We start from the raw sequence: 17,801 nt of genomic DNA, 5'->3' as shown, positions 1-17,801 counted from the left end.
CAAACAGCACCAGGCCTTATCCACAGGTGTGCCTAGCTGAAATGTGCTGCTGTTTCATGGTGATGCTCTCCTCCAGTAAGGAGCTCACTAATCAGCTGCAAAGTAGCCAGAGACTGAGGATACACCACAAACTGCAGCAAGAAAGATAACTTGTGCCTAGCAATGACCTAACAGCTAGGGGGTGGAGCTAATCAAGCTAGAACCAAGAGGAAGAGTGGCCCAGTTCCAGACTGGGAGTGCTCCTTGCAGAAAATTAATCTACATCTAGTAGGCTCTCTCATGAATCAAAATCAAGTACTATTAAGTTGATAATCTTGTTAATTGATACAAACAGCATCTAAGCAACCAATTACTGTAATTAATTACTGTATCATTTCCATGCAATCAGATACCAAATCAGTGCATTACATACAAGAAAGCTTTTCTAAGCAATCTTTTCACTGTTTTTCAGAATATGATAAACAGGGCCAAGTCCCCAGAATTCAATGGAGCTATGCAGAATTCAACTTGGCCCACGTTGTTTCAAAATGTCTAGTACCATCAGTTTCATTATGCAACGTGATGGGGAGTAGTAATAAGTTCAATGAAGTAATCAGTAATTTATTATAAAGCTGCTCTGAAAAAATCTTAACCATATTGGGACAGATAGAATGGTTATTTAACATTCTATAGCTACACGAACACAAGGTGATTTATTTTCACTAAGGAGCTTACAATCTAGGTCAATTTACAAAAAAAAGAAAGGAGAGAATGTGTCAGCCATTCCCAAATTTGTGTGTGGAAAATATATGGAGCTGAAATATAATGAAGATACAAGTCATTCACTGAGTCTACATTCTGTTAGAAACAATTTGAAGCTATTGGTACAATAATGTGCTGCATCACAGATGCCAGGATCTATATGAAAACTTAAGACTCTCTCCCACCAACGCACTGAGCAGCTTCAGATGACACCATGCTAAAAAAGTCTGTATCTTTGTCTGCACTAGCATTCCCACCATTGTTGCTACTGGTGCTAAACTAACAGTAGGAAGATTTCAGAAAAGTGCTAATGTTAGACAAGTCTTAAGACAGATATATACCCTCAAACTTCAAATCTGTGATCAGCAAGCTGCATTTCATGTAATATTTAAAGTAATTATCTTCTGTGGACAACCCTCATATATTAAATGAGCTAAACACAAGGCAACTAGTCAGCTTACTAGCTTACATGGCCAGTGAAATACTTCTTAGAAGTGTGAACTATGTTTTAGCCATTTCTGTTTGTATTTCATGTACTATGTCACATTTATTAAATCTAATGAAAATGTTAGTTTCTTTCACTGTGTTAAGCACATCTCATTAATCAAGAGGATATTTCATTACATTAAAATGGCAACTCAGTATAGTCTGAAGAGCAAAATACAAGTCTTAGAACTGCTGGCTGGGATCAATGCTCTCACTGTATTTAATGGGTTATTTTGAAAATTTTTGTATATGCTGGCACTTACAACTGGAGATGGAGAAAAATCCACTGAAAGAGTAATGTTCACTTGTGTTTGATTTTTACCACTATGTCGTACAAGGGCCTTGCTAACTAAATATATTAAGTCCTTTCACAGGTTCTGTTCCACCACTCTGCAAGTATAAGCTGTTAGAGTCTAATGCAAGGAGCCAATTTGGCAAAATACAAAACAAACGCAAGAAAAACTCCAAAGAAGAGAGAAATTAACACCATTGTAAATACTCACAAAGCATTCTGCTGCATCATCCATGAAGCCAAGCTGAAAACGCTGTTCATCTTTAAAGCTTTCAGCCAAGGCATGCCTCATATTATCTGATGGGAGCGCCTTTTCTCGACTGTGTTGAAACTGTGCAAATATTGTCTGGAAGTAAGCCAAATTCATAACTTCACTAACATTTCTTTTTCATATTCTATCAGAACCAGCCAACAATTCATAACAGATGCTATTGGTGAAAGGAGATGATTTTATGCCACTTCATTTAAAGTACAAAAATCTACAGTATATTAATCTTGCAAAATTCTGTTTATCTATTTACCCATGGCAAGTAAAAAAATCCCATTAGCTTTCTTTTAAAAAAACTATTGTAAATATTACAAAACTATACATACACAATACTTTCAATTATATACCAAACTGTAAGTGAAGATGTCTCTATACCTATACATTATCAAATGGATATAAAAACATCCAATGGGGTAAATTGTACATTTTGAAATTGATCAATCGTTTCCTTCCAAACCAATCCCATTTCTGTGTTTTTGCTGAGACTAGATCTCTATACAGTTTACTCTGACCAAGCTGATGCATATCATTATAGAGTGGGCAAGATTTTACGCTCAGTCTACTAAAATCATGAAAATGTATAGAACTGTGATTAATACTTCACAGTTTTTACATAGTTCAAGTTTGTAAATATACTTTATATCTTGGTCACTAAAATAGATACTAAGTCATGCATAATCTATCAGATCAGCTTTACAGCTGGTGTGCATTCCACATGGATGGAATGTTAGAGTAACTTGAGCATTATTTAATGAATGACTGATTTTGTAAAAATAATGTAAACAGGTAGATTAAAAAGATATACCTCTCTTTAAAAAATGAAAAACACTTGTTTGGAAATTATACACTTCCCCCATTAAAGATGACTACGATCAGCACCCAATTTGTTTTGTTTTTTCAAACAAAAGTTTGTACAGGGATATTGAAAAATACTATAATTAAGTCAGTTAGCTGCAGAACAAGTGAAGGTTATAAGAAGCTGGGTTAGCTGACACTAGAGTGAATATATTGTATGTGTTCTTGAAATAACTATGGGACAGACATATTGAAGGTTACATAAAGACTAAAGAACTTTAGCCCAGCAGAGATATTTGTATGCACTGGTCCAGTTATTCAAGGCTAACAAAAAAGTCAAATAAGGGGACATGAAGTTAAACAGTTGATATCAATGTCCCAGAAATTACAAGAGGCAAAAATTAAGGTGGTAGATTAAATCAATTCCCAAGAATTAGTTTTAGGCCTCAAATTCTTAGTCTGATAAGAAAAGTCACAACAAGTCTAAACAGCGACTTTCCGCAATTCTATGGAGTTCACAGTGACATTTGTGCTCTGTCAACAGAGCTTTAGTACAACAGTTAAACTAGTCTAGGATGTTAATGAAAAACGGTGATGCTACATAATATATTCCAGTTAGTATCAAAGTGACAGTACAATATCTAACTTCTCCCTTGTCCCCCAAAACACCAAATACGATGTTATTACTTTGATAAAAATTACAATCAAGGCCTTCAAAAATGAGGTCAACATTTATAAAATCTAACAATGCTCAGTTCACTTTGCTTTGTAAACATATATCATCTTTCTGTTCTGCCTGTTGGTTCAGTTTCTGCTATGCATCAGAGTATTACACTTAAGAATCTTGAGCTCCTGTAGGAAAGCAGGTTTTTTAACAATTTAAATGCCTTGCCACCTTCAAGGAACACAAATAATAGACTGGTTTGCGTAGATATTCATTCATGAACCAAAATAAAAAGATTTTTAGATCTACTTTCAGGCATACAAGCCTTTACAGAAGATCAGCTCTATAAATTTAAAGAGGAAAAAATTCTTAACAGAAGAAATACAGAAATACTTTGTTTGGGAATTCCTCCCCCCCTTCCCCTTCCCCCCCCCCCCAAAAAAAAACAAACCCCACACACATAGGACAAAGTAGGTTCTTCCTATTCCCTTATTTTTACCCCTCAAATTTTGTTTTCTTTTAATCATCCTCGATACCGCTTAACCCAAATCTGTTGTCCGATTCCCTTTCAACACCATTTAATTCAGTCTTCTCTTACACCATTCTAGTTCAATTGTGCTGCACAGCATATAGTCCTACTTGTTAAGAGTTACTTTGAAACCCACACAGCTCAAAGAAAATGTGGCTGAAAACTGAGCTGTTCTGCTCCTTATTTGTGTGCTGTACACACACCTTGGACCACAAATTCAGGCAGTATAACCGACAGGTCTCTCCCAGGCATCTTCTGTCAAAAAGGAGGGTTGTACTTACATACAAAGTAAATGTAGCATAGGCAAAAAGCATCACTGAAGAGGTGTTTCTATACAGTATTTTTCCCCATATTTCATGTAATATCAACTACTCTAAGTTCTACACATCACTATACATTTCACATAATCATATTGGAAACTCAAAGATGTGTTTACTGTAGAATTCCAATTAGTCACACACACATAAAGGAATAAAAATCCAAGTGAAGTGTGAGTGAGTTTCCCCTGCCCCTTAAAATTACTTATTGGGCCATTTCACATTTACACATATTTCCCCAATGTTAAACATAGGCTACAGTAAAGAAGGCAGTATAAAAACATATATAGAATAGAGCGTTTATGAACTTCAGGGATGTTTCAATGAAGTTTTAGGTGTAAATGTCAGACAATAGTTGACAGATGTAGATTTGATGCTGATGTACAAACATGCAGCACTTATGAGGTTTATTTTAATTATCCAGTAACTATGGTAACCTCACTGCTTTCAAGCTGGAAAAAAATATGCCTAACAGTTGAAGTCGATTATTCAGTTACAAATGCCATAGATTTTATAAAACAGGGTCTTTTTTAAAAGATATGGTAAACCACTGTAGACAGGAACATCACACACAAAAAATAAAATTCCAAAACTGCAAACTATATTATGCTAATTAACAACTTTCAAATAGTTTAGGTCATCTATATAAGGGACAAAAGTTGGATTTACATTTTGGTTAAACATAAATGTATGTGCCTCTTCTACATACATCTGAACAACAAGAAGAGATTTTGTAACATTGGCTGCGATTTTCATACACCTAGAGACCAACTCCTTATATTAAAGTCTCTCTCCACAGCACACTGAACATGTGTACCAATGATTATTTATTGATTATTATTATTTATACAATCCTTATTCCTATGAAAATCAGTCTCCTCATCTTATGAAATGGATAGAAAAGTTTGAAGCACAAACTGATTTAACTTCCATTTGAAATATTCAGTATTTACCTTTAAAGCACAAAATATGCAGGCATCTCCCTGACAGACATGCCCAGTTAGACCTCTTAAACTCCTTCGGAATATGTCAAGCTGCCATAAAACCTACAAGAAAAATAAAGTTGAACAGAAAATAAGGATTCTATTTTAAGGATTTCTAACCTAAAAATATAAGGTTTATTTAACCACATTTATTAGACTAATTTTTTTTTAACTTTGTGGTATGTATAGTGTTAGCATATTAATTACAACAAGAACGGCAGTCTTCCATTAATTTGGGACCAGCATTTGTTGTCTCTCAGATATTATATATATATGCACACATGCAGTTTTTAAGAATAATAGCCTCAGGTATTGCATAGATGGAAGAGAGAGGTGTAAGAAATATTTATAATTTGCTGAACAAGTGAGAACATACATTTATGAAGTGAGTGGCGGACAGATGGGGTTACAGGAATTATGGTAAATATAGATGGTAAGATGTAGATGAAAAGTAAATCTTATCACGGAAAAGCTATTGTAAAAGTCTTCCTCTGTCTTTTTACTTTACTCCTCCCTCCCCATGCACGCTTCCAAATGGAGAACTAAGTGAAGACAATGAAACTGAATTTTTAGCTATGATGAATATTGTTCATCTACTCACAGCCCATATTATACTATGCATCTTTTAATTACAGTGGGTATTGAAAAACATTTGTCTTTTAACAGGGTATAATAAAAACAATTAACTGAAATTTCTCAGGTTATGAGGCTTCCTCATCCTACTCCTATATCTGTCTTTTGTATTATGAAAACAAAGTTTCGGTGCCTGTGCAACAGATCAGAGTTCATAAACAGTCTCTGTAAGAGGAATGGGGCTGGGAAGGAAATCAGTTTTCAGACGGAAGTCTAACCCAGCAATAATAAAAAGGAACAAATAAAAATTCCATCTATAAATATATATGCTAAAATGAATAAGGTACATTTAAAAACAAAGTCAGAGTACAAAGGATTTAAAGCTGGGAGACAGGAGAAATGAACAGAAAAAACAGTACATTCCTTGTAAAAGGACATCACCAATTCTCTCTCCTCAGAATCATTTGCCAACATTAGTAGGTTGGTGGGAGGTAGGACTGTCTAAAACTATAACTAAAAATGGACTTTGTGTTTAATTTTAGAGCACCCTAAGGGAAATGCAAAACTAAAATTGAATATAGGTCAGGTTGTTCCCATTAAAATGAATGTAAAGCAGCACATTCAGTCTGCTGCATCCATATCATTCCATGTTGTTTTAAATACAAATATAGCCAGACAATTTAAAAATAGTAACATTTAATTTGACAGCAGGCACAGATCCATTAACCGTGAAAGCTCTTTGTCAAAGGACATAATTGGCACCACAATCTAAAGAGAACTGCAATGTACTTACGCTAGTGTGATCTTAAAGGCCACACTTTATGTTTTAGCTTTTTACATAAAAATGTTCTAAAATAGATCTCACTGATGTGTAGTACAACTAAAGACAGATGTTCTCCATCTTTTTTAAAGCTAATGTAAATATCAAGAATACAAAAGATACTCTACAGCAGGATAATAAAAGATAAATAGAAAACATAGCAATAGGCATGTTAAAAATTGAATTTTGCTAAAACTTTTGGTTGACCCCAAAACCTTTAGAGAGATCCAACACAATTCTGAGATTGATTTTTGTTGGTATTCTGCCCACTGGCAAAATGGAAAAGGTTACTTTCTACTATGGAACTACCTAGGTTTTTCACTCACTCTAATAAGGGCTTTTCAGTGGGATGGCATCACTGTTAGGAGATGAATATATACTTGTGGGACTAACCTGCAAAACATTAAAACCCTAAAATAGTTGCCTTCTGAAAGGAAGTTTATTGCCATGCAGCATCCCAAAAGAATGCCTTTAAGTTTAATTTATGGTACATTTTAAGACCTAAAATGACTGACAGATTTTTAGAACAGTAATTCATCTATAAACATGACAGTACATATAACAATATATACACATGTAAGAATTAGCTTTTTAAAATATATGCTTTTATATAGTAAAAGCAAATGTTTTATTTCCTTGATAAGAAGGGAACATGGAACAAGTTTCTGATCATAGATACTGTATGGATTTGTTCCTATATACACATGCCTGAGATTTGAATCAAGTCTTTGATTAAAAAAAATGCATAATAAAATAGAATTCAGTCCAAGGTACCAACAAAAAATTTGGATTAAGCACATAAATTGATGTACTAAATTCTCAAGTGATAGTAGTTTAGGTGAAAAGAAAACTCCATGCAATACAAGTTGGACTATTTACTGGTCCAATTAAGAAAACACTCTTGTACACTTTGTGAATTAATATGACTACAAACCCAACATACAAGAAAGTTTTAAAAATTCAGTATGGACATTAAAAGTAGCTTGCTACCACATTTGAAAGGAAAGACAAGGATGCCTTCCTGACATTTGCAAATAAAATAGCAGAGCAGATATTTAAGAGTCACTGTTTATTATAATTTGAAAAGTAGATCTCTTGGATAAATCTAGCCCAACTAAGAGTAATCCATAAAAGACCAGTACCATAGCTTCCTGTTTCTCTCATTTGCTCAGTCTTCCACAATCGATTCTGTTAGCGAAGCAAAAGGATTTGTAATCTTAATCCATTCTTCAAAAACAGATGCCAACTGAACAGATTTTCAAAAAATTGCTACTTGTAAAATATTCATCATTTGTTCAGGAAAGTGAAGTGTTCTTACAAATGAGAAAGCACTACTGTGGTTTTGGTAGATGTACACGTGGCATCATTATCAACAGATTAAGAAAAGCATGACCACAATCAAAAACATTAAATGAAAAACTTACTGTACTTCCACAGTACAAGAAACTTATACATTATGCAGTATAATGTATAATTTATCCAAAAGCTTTAAGAATAGCCTGTCAAAATGAAAAGATGTGTTCATAATAAAAGTAGATTGCTGTAAACATCAACTTGTTTAAAAAGAGTCAGGTGTAAAAGTGATGACAATCTTTTCTTACCTGCACAGCACTGTTAAGAAAGCAACTGTTTTGTCCTGGCTCATTTAACAAGCCTTTGGTAGGGGCCAAGGACAACATACTTCCAGGCTGATACACTTTTCCAAGGTTACCCCCAGGTTTCCGCAAGAACTTCACCCACGCCATTGTTTTTTAAAAAATTGAATGTATATAGATCAAGATATTTGCACTTTTAATATTTTTAAGGATCTGACAGGTACAAGGCAAAGAAGGAGGACTTACAAGAATTGCCTTAAAGTCACGGCATTCTGTTCAGAGAGTACAATGGCTTCCACTTAAAGAGTTTGTTTCCTGCAGCTTTTGGCTATTTAACAGGAACAGTCAGTCAACTAAACTTATAACCACACAAAAAAGTTTTGTAACTTTGGAGGCTAAAAAAGACAATGAAAAACCCACAAAAATGATGATGTCCTGTTAAGGTTAAAATATTCTGAAGATCCAACTTTGTCAGAATAAACGTTCTTGCTGAGCAAGCCATACAGTATCTGACTTTTCCTTCTTGGGACGTCTTTGAAGCAAAATATTACTGCAAAACGTGTGTCAGAAGAGAATTCTTAAACACTATGGCCTTAATATATTACAAAAATAGAAAATTCTTGTCTGGTTTTATATTCCTGTTCTCTCATTTCCTAGAGTCTTCCTTTTCCTTTTAACAATGTAGGCTCTCTCCCCCATGGTCCATGAAACATAGAAGATTCCATATTTTATTTCATTATTTTCCCAGTAAATCTGTAACAGGAAAAAAAGAGTTAAAATAAGACATTTAAAACAATATATTAAAGATTTTATAAGTGAGCAAGAGAACACAGATGACTAAAACAAGGTAACAATTAAAGTTAAACTCCTCTTTCTATGGAACTCCATTTAACATTTTTCCACTTAATAGCGTCTTTAACATGGAAAAGTCCATTTGATATGGTTCAGTATTCATCATAGTCCAGGACATTATTTATTCTATCAAAAACCCTAACTGGATTAGTTTAAAGGGTGCTAGTTTATCTGTCAACACCAAGTGTCTGCTTGTATGAGACCAGACAGCACAGTTGTATGAAATCTGTTTTATTCTCACTTTGGATCTCAAAGTTGAATTAATACTGGTTTGCCTTTCGTAAACTGTAGTTCATCACTACTCATTAAAGGTTTTGATTTGAAAATCCTAATGTCTACGTATGCATGAACTATCTTAACTACTAGTAAATATTTATGTTTTTAAAGAAAAGTTAACTAAACAGATGAATGGGATGGATTTACTTGATACAGGGCTATACTGTATTCTCATCATTTCATATTATTGCCTATGAACATCTTGCAAAAACACTTCTTTAATAATATGGCAGTTGGGTTTGCTGAATTCTCCTAAATTCTGTACCAATATCAACTGAGCTAGTGAACTGATAATTCTGTTGTAATTTCTCCATCATACATTGTCACATCTTTACATCAATTCTGCCTTCTCAATTTACAGCCAGGAAAGTTTTTACTCTTGTATATGCATTATATGATTGTAAGAAGGTTATCCTCAGTAACATATTCAGAGCCAACATTTTAGGCTCAAAATACTGGATTATCCATTTAGGTCTGCATCACAAAGTCATTGGCATACTACAGTTTATTTATTTCAGGTAGTAGCCCAAAACAAACCCAAGGATTATCTACTAGACAAGACGAGTTAAAAGTAATGTGTACAGGAAAAAGAAAAAGCAGGGGTAAAAGTCCTGGCCCTACTGGCATCAAGAAGGCCAGAATTTTACCCCACATTTTAAAATGCACACAAATAAATTAAAAATAATATAATAAAAGGTCTGAAAAGAGCAGCTTCAGTCCTATAATTATCTTTTCCCCCTACTGTGACAACCTTAAAGGTCAGGTAAGTGCCAATTAAAGATTACAACTTATGTTTAGAATGATGTAAAGAACTGATTGTTTCATCTATCTATATATTGTTTCAACTATGTAGTCCCAACAAACATTTTTATGGCTAAACAATTCAACAGTTTTTAAACTATTCAGAAAATGAGAACTCATATAGAACCAAAAATATCTGCCTTTCAAAAACATTACTAATAAGAAAAATTTTGCATCTCTAAAACTATCTCCCTTTTTATTCCTAGACTTCCTCCTATCTGGATGCCCCATCTTTAAAGGGCATATTGGTACTTAGTAAGAATCAACAAATGGAACTTCATCAAAAGTCTGTCGACGAGTGCATAATCCCATGATATTTGTTTACTGATGTTAATGTATCTCAGCCATAAGTAATTTGATCTTAAAAATGCAGGAAATGAGAAGCATGATCCACAACTGCATTAAGCAAAGAACTTGTTAAGAGTTAAAAATGAAATTTAAATCTCTATTTAAAACTGACCTGAAAGTCCATAGTAATAAGTTATTAGCAAAGTGATTTCATTTTCCATAAGATTATTTAAATATATCCAGAAGAAAAAAATAAAAGCTACAATTTAATAAAAATAGTGAATACACGTCAGTTTAAGAAAACATCTTAACTATAACCTAAAATAAAAAACACCCGATAGTGAGAAAATTCTGAGGGGAGACTCTTATAGTGAAAAAGTGTCCTTTGTTACAAACCGCCGTTCTTCCAAAAAGGAGCAAGGTAACTGCATAGCAGGGATCAACATGAAAAAGAACTTCTAAAGCCAAGGCAGGCAGAGGTGACAACAGATATGCACATCATCACTAATGTATTTTTTGTTTCAATTGGAAGCTTTAACTGTGGTATATAAATAGAAAATAATTGAACTCATCCTTAATGCAATGTTCCAAGAGAATGTGAGGAGAGCCAAGGTGAACAGGGACAAGTGTGCTGTGGGAGGCCAATGTCACTGCTCCAAGAAATCAGCACTTCAAGCACTTTCCTAGCACACTGAGGCAGCAGTGCTGTGGAAGACCCTTAGTGTACAAATGCCTCAGCCCAGAGAGCCACTATTCCCCCTGTGCTGCTGTCTCTGTATACTGGAGAGCTGACGCAAAAGAGCCCTTCAAACACTGATGTTTCCCTGCAATACACACTTCCCCAACTCACTTCCCATGGTTCTTTCCTGTATTCCTGTCACCGCTTGCTCCCAGGGCAAAATTTAATTTAAAGCATTTTAAAGTATTTGCTATGTACATTTTTAAGTAAAATATTTCCCAACTTACAGAAAATACAGTTGTCCTTCGGAGTTTTGTGCTAAATTTGGAGAATGAATTCAATCCTGTGTGTGTAAAAGCAGGATTTTAGCCCAACTCCAAATGCAAATCTCCATGCAAACCCAATCCTGCAATGAGATGCTCACAGGAAGACACCCGGTGTCACACACAGAACCCCAATGGGATTTCACACAGAAGTTCATCTGTGCACTCTCATCTGCGGGATCAGGGCCTTACTTATGGAATCACCACTGATGCCTCCATTCTAAAAAAATGTTATACACATGTAGATTTAAAAGAGATATAGATAGATAACTGGAACATAGTAGCTAAAAAATACTGTATAATGGAACTATTCTATAGAATAACTCAGATTTTAAAATTCAAAACAGAATCCAGAACTATTTTTATTGACGGAAAAACAGAAATAAAGCTACAGTCTTATCAGGTAGTGTAAATCTAAGCAACATTCTTCTTTTTTCCTCACAGCAATAAAAAGTCTTCGTATATTTCAGGGCATACATTTTATGCACGAATACCGGAAAAATATACCTAACTTGTGACTGGAGTGGAGATAAATAAGTACATATATTGTTTCTGAAACAAAGCAATGCCAAAACATTTTCAGAATAAAGGATTGTATAATTCCTAAGTATTTATAAATTTGTACATTGTGTTTTACAGATAGCCTAGAAACAAAAATCTTCCACATGATGTATTCCTTTTCCCTAAACTTGATCCAACAACTACAAAGACTCACTTCATCAAAACAAATTCTATGCTAGCTAATGTCATGGCAATTCACAATTCTCACTGTTTAATCTAAGACTCCACACCCACAGTGTATTTATACCTACAACCAAAACAAACATTTTAATTTGATCACAATAATATTTCATCTTTGAGATGCATATTGCATTTCACAATGTTCTAACGAAATTCCAAAATAAATTTACTGTCCTTTTTCAATATTTTTTTCTACAAGGTCAGGGACTGACCTACCGAGACATTGTGGTACTATGTTCACATCCAATTACTATTCTTAACTCCAATGGGGAATCTAAATAATATTCATAGATCACAACATTAATACACCCTTCCTGAAAATTTTAGATACAACAGTCAAGTGATACAATATTGTAATGCTGCACTGATAAATCTGGAGAACCGCTTCTCTTGAAACAGAAACACTCAAATTACTCCATGACTACAAATGGATGAACTGGCATCTGCTACATTAATTCTTTAAGTTGTCTGTGCCAATCTCAGAAAGAAGCCAAACGAGTTAATACTTAACTGCATGTCAAACATTTTAAAGGTCCAAGAACAAAATGCCATAGGACTTAGCTGACACCTTAGAAGATGCTCCCACAGACTTTTGCCTGGAGAAGAACTGTTCACTTGGAGCCACACCTCCATCCCATTGAGTGTACCACCCCATCACTGGTCAGATGGATGTCTGATAGAGTTTTGAATCTACTCCACTACAACTCCCACCTTCTCTAGCATGCTGCAATCGCTGAGAACCAGCTCAACACAAGGGATAGGAAGAACTTGAATGCACTGAGAAGGAAGCCTTAGTTCTATCCCCATTTAACAATTTGACCAATGACACCAGCCACTAGTGGTATGGAGTGGCCGGTCTCCTCTTTCCTGTCCACAATAACACCCCATTGTTACTATTCTATTTTATACAGGTTCTCGTTACATAGGACCTAGTTTAGAGGGAAGTAAAGGAAGCTGTAAAAAATTATGTATAACAAATTGAAGAAAGGGGAAATTTATACAAATGACTATAAATCAGATTATAGGAACTTTTGAAAACCCATAGGGGAAGCAAAGGAACAGAACGAGACATCTATGGCTAGCAGAGTTAAGGACGCTAAGAAGGAATTTTAAAATTCCATTAAGAACAAAAAGGATCCTGACAATGATACTGATCCATTATCAGATGGAAATGGTACAATTAATAATAATACAGAAGTGTTCAATAAATATTTCCGTTCTGTATTTGAGGAAAGAGACATACTAGTGGATGAGAGTATATCTAGAATACATTAAACAGAACAGAAACCAATAAAGTTAGCAGATCCAGATAACTTGCCTCCAAGAGTTTTAAAAGAGCTGGTTGAGAAGCTCACTGGACCATTAATGCAGATTTTCAATAAATCTTGAAGCACTGGGAAAATTCCAAGATGGGAAGAAAGCTATTGTTAAGCCAATTTTTAAAAAAGATAACCTTGGTGATTATCACCCTGTCAGCCTGACCATCAATCTTGGGCAAGTTAATGGAGCAGCTGATATGGACTCTATTAATAAATTAAAGAAGGGTAAAGTAATTAATGGCAATCAACATGGGCTTATGGAAAATAGATCCTGTCAAACTAACCTGGTATCTTGTTGATGAGATTACATGTTTGGTTGATAAAGGTAATAGTGTTAACTAACAGACTTCTGACTTGGTACTAACACAACATTTTGATTAAAAAACTAGATCAACATAAAATTAACTTGGCACACACTAAACAGATTCCAAACTGGCTAACTGACAGGCCTCAAAACATAACTAAATAGGGATGGTCACTGAGCAAATGTGTTTTCAATGGGGTCCCACAGAGAACAGTTCTTCACCCTATGCTATTTCACATAAAATTGCAGTCTAGACATCCAGGCTTGGGCTAGAGCCCATAAATCTACACTGCAATTTATAGCCCTGCAAGTCTGAGTCAGCTGACATGGGCCTGCCATGGGTGTTTTATTGCAGCGTAGACATAAGCTAAATTGACTGAGCTGTTTGATTAACAAAAAATATCTATATGGGAACAAATATTTAATAATGTGCTCTTCAATCTAGCAGAGAAAGGTATAACACTCCAACAGCTTGAAGCTGAAGCAAGATAAATTCAGACAGGAAATAAGGAATAAAATTTTTACAGTGACGGTAATTAGTCACTAGAACAATTTATAAGGGTCACAGTTGATTCTCCATCACTGATAGTTTTTAAATCAAGACTGGATGTTTTTCCAAAAGATTCACTTTAGGAATTATTTTGGGGAAGCTCTATGACCTGTGTTATACAGGAGGTCAGACTAGATGATCATAATGGTCCCTTCTGGCCTTGGGGAGCCTATAAATCTTATACCATGTTCAGTTAACTATGGTGCTGATGACATTAAGCAACATGACTATCCTCTGACACATTTGTTCTCATCTTCTCCACAGCATATGCACAGTGAAGTGGGGGGAGGGATTTGGATTTTTATATATACAGACATGTGTTGCTATGTTTATTAAAGAACGCAAGGTTAAAGAACAGAGTCTTGTACTTCAGAAGGTGGTGAGGTCTGTGGGAGTTGATTCCACAATCATTGACCAGCCCCTGAGAAAGCTCTATCTCCTCTGAGACGAGTTCATCCTTATTGTAGAAAGTTCCATTGTGCCAGAGGAGCAAAGTTGTCAAGTACAGTCTTCATTACAAAGTTTTTGGTAGTCTTTTAGATACTCAGATGATGTAATTGAACATCTTAAAGATAAGGACCAAAACTTTTTATTTGATTTGAAATTCTAAGGAAAGCCAGTGTAGAGAGCAGAGAACTGGTTTGATGAGTTTGCCGTAAGCCAGTGTTACTGAGGAGATGTGCTGCAGCATTCTGTAGCATGTGAGTTTCCTAAGCACTGAAAGCTTCATGCAAAAGTATGCTACACTGCTATAGTTCAGTTGAGTGGTGATAAAGGCATGAACAACTGAAGCCAGACCATCGTTCACCAAGAAGGGATGCCTACAAAAATTAAATGTGTTAGTCTTTGAAGTGCCACAGAACTCTCGTTGTTCAAGAAGGGATAGAGTCTCCTAGCCAACCAAAGATGGTAGAAAATATTACTTGTGAATGCCACTAGGCAAGAGCTAAGCCTCAGTGAAGAATCCAGGCGTACTCCTGAACTACAGATTAATTTGATCAATTGTGGGTGAATACCTTCAACCAACTACATTGTGGCTGCATACTCTTCAAAATGCTTTCCTCACCCCATCAGAATAGAATTAAAAAAATATAGGTCTGAAAGGGACCTCAACAGGTCATCTAGTACATCCCCCCCGTGATGATATAGAGAGTTAAGCATACCTAGACCATTGCTGACAGATGTTTGTCTAACCTGTCCTTAACAATCTTCAACTGATGGGGATTCCACAACCTCCCTAGGTAACCTGTTCCAGTGCTTAACTATCCTGGTAGTTAGAAAGTTTTTCTTAACATCCAACTTAAATTCCCACTGCTGCAGACTAAGCCAATTACTTCTTGTCCTATCCTCAGGGGACATGGAGAACAATTGATCACCATCCTCCTTAAAGAAACCTTTTACGTATTTTAAGACTAAGGCCCCCCTCAGTCTTCTCTTCTCTACATTAAACATGCCCAATTTTTTCAACCTTTCCTTATAGGTCAAGTTTTTTAAACTTCATTTTTATTGCTCTCCTCTAGCCTCTCTCCAATTTGTTCACATATCTGTTAAAGTATGATGCCCAAAACTGGACAAAGTTCTCCATCTGAAGCCTTCCTAGAGCCCAGCAGGCAACAGCAATTTACCTCCCTGTGTCTTATATGCAACACTCCTGTTAATACAGAATGACATTGGCCTTTTTTGCAACAGAACCATTGTTGACAAATATTCATTTTGTGAACCACTACAATTTCCTGATTCTTTTCAGCAATACTACTGACTAGCCAGGTATTTCTCATTTTGTAGTTGTGCATTTGATTTTTCCTTCTTAAGTGTAATACTTTGCACTCCTCTATTGAATTTCATCTTATTGATTTCAGACCAATTCTCCAATTTATCAAGATCATTTTGAATTCTAATCTTGTCCTCCAAAGAGCTTGCAACCCCTCCCACGTTGGTGTCATCTGCAAATTTTATATGCATGTTCTCCACTCCATCACCCAAGCTTTAATGAAAATAGTGAATAGGACCAGACCCAAGACAGGAACCTGCGGGACCTCAGTTGATATATCCTCCTGGTTTGACAAAGAAACATTAATAACTACTCTCTGAATACAGTCTTCAACCAGTTGTGTATCCACTTTATAGTAATGGTCCAGATGAAGTATTCTCCTAATTTGTTTATGGGACTCTGTCAAAAGCTCAGTAAAATCCAGATACATCATGTTTACTATTTCCCCCCACCCCGAATTCACTACACCAGTTTACCTGTCAAGAAGGAAATCAGGTTGGTTTGGCAGCATGGGTTTCTGACAAATCCATGATGGCTAATGCTTATGACCTTTTCTTCCAGGTTTGAACAAGCTTTTGTAATTTGTTTCAAATATTTTTCAGGGTCTCTCATAATACCCCAGTTAATTCTTAGTCCCCTTTTTGAAGACAGAGCTTTGTATTTTGTACACTCTAGTCCTCCAAGACCTCACCCATCCTCTATGAGTTCTTGAAGATAAACGTTAACGGTTCAGTGATTGCTTTGGCTAGTTCCTTACATATTCTAGGGTGAATTTCATCAGACTTAAATACATCTAACTTACATAAATATTCTTTAACCTGTTCTTCCCCTATTCTGGCCCAAGAGCCTTCACCCTTGTCAATATTGTGTTGCTCAAGCAGCTGTTCTTCATCCACAAGCTGATCTTTTCCTAGCACTGGACCATCTTAGTGGTAGTGGTACAGTCACACATAGCAAAGAGTAAGTGTCATCTGTGTCTCATCAGCATATTGCCAGCACTCGCATCACAGAATTCTGGATATTGCAAAGGCATGAATGTACGAACCTTCAGAAATGCATGTGTGCTATCAAGTTGTGGGTACAGGTGGAGAAAGCTTTAGTGATGAGGTTACAATAAAGCCCCTTGTCTAGAAAAGAAAATGTTTCCACTTTAACTCAATTTAGAAACAGATTTAGTTAATTCAGTACACCCACTTCTGCAGACACTCATTTCAGTTTAAAAGTGCCTTGTATCAATTTAGCTTTTATCAACTTAAGCTAAATTGAAAGACAGAAAAAAAATAAGTGTCAGCACAAGAGGGTGCACTAAATCAGTTACTAAATTGATTCAGTTAAGCAAGTAAATGTTCTGAAGGCAGGTTTACGAAGTCGATCTAATTTATGTCATTCAAGGGTGTGAAAAAGACACCCCCAAAAGATGCAAATTACAGCAACCTAAGCACTGTCCAAACCAGCACTATCCTGACTGGAGAGCGCTCTCCTGTCAGCATACAGCATCTTCACCAGATGTGCTACAAGCATAATTTTTTCAGGCCCAGTACAAACTTATAACATGGGCCCCCTCCCACACACATACCACAATCCCTCATCCCATACATACAATCTCATGAGCCATGAAAATCTTTTTCCTCATGGTAATGGGGGTTGCAGCCTGGGCCGGGCCCAGAGCCTCCAGGCCCCGGTAAAGTGTACTCTTCCCTCCTCCCCCCCATGTGGGAGTCCAGGCTACAGCGCTGCAGCTGTATCAACGTAACACTTCTAGTGTAGACATGCCCTATGATGCAAGATGACAAGGAATAAGAAGAGGCAACAACCAAATGCATTGTTAGGGGAA

The 17,801-nt window shown here is 35.8% G+C and overlaps 1 protein-coding gene across 4 annotated transcripts in view; it reads right to left on the bottom strand.

Moving 5' to 3' along the window:
* Positions 1 to 17,801, bottom strand: part of USP53 (ubiquitin specific peptidase 53) — a 60,578-nt gene that overhangs the window by 38,260 nt on the left and 4,517 nt on the right. For 2 of the 4 annotated variants that reach the window (XM_067562435.1, XM_067562433.1), the window contains exons 2-4: positions 8,070 to 8,816; positions 5,046 to 5,138; positions 1,731 to 1,865 (exon numbers count right to left, since the gene is read on the bottom strand). In XM_067562435.1, coding sequence (XP_067418536.1) covers positions 1,731 to 1,865; positions 5,046 to 5,138; positions 8,070 to 8,213 — 372 coding nt within the window. In that variant the 5' untranslated portion in view covers positions 8,214 to 8,816. Of the gene's footprint in view, positions 1 to 1,730; positions 1,866 to 5,045; positions 5,139 to 8,069; positions 8,817 to 11,246; positions 11,539 to 17,801 lie in introns of those variants that run through there. The other 2 variants (XM_067562434.1, XM_067562436.1) reach the window with 2 other exon arrangements.

Source organism: Emydura macquarii, unplaced genomic scaffold (assembly GCF_026122565.2).
Source record: "Emydura macquarii macquarii isolate MOO-44397 ecotype Brisbane River unplaced genomic scaffold, CSIRO-AGI_Emac_v2 contig_2429, whole genome shotgun sequence".
Taxonomy (NCBI): domain Eukaryota; kingdom Metazoa; phylum Chordata; order Testudines; family Chelidae; genus Emydura; species Emydura macquarii.
This window is presented reverse-complemented; position numbering and strand designations above follow the sequence as displayed.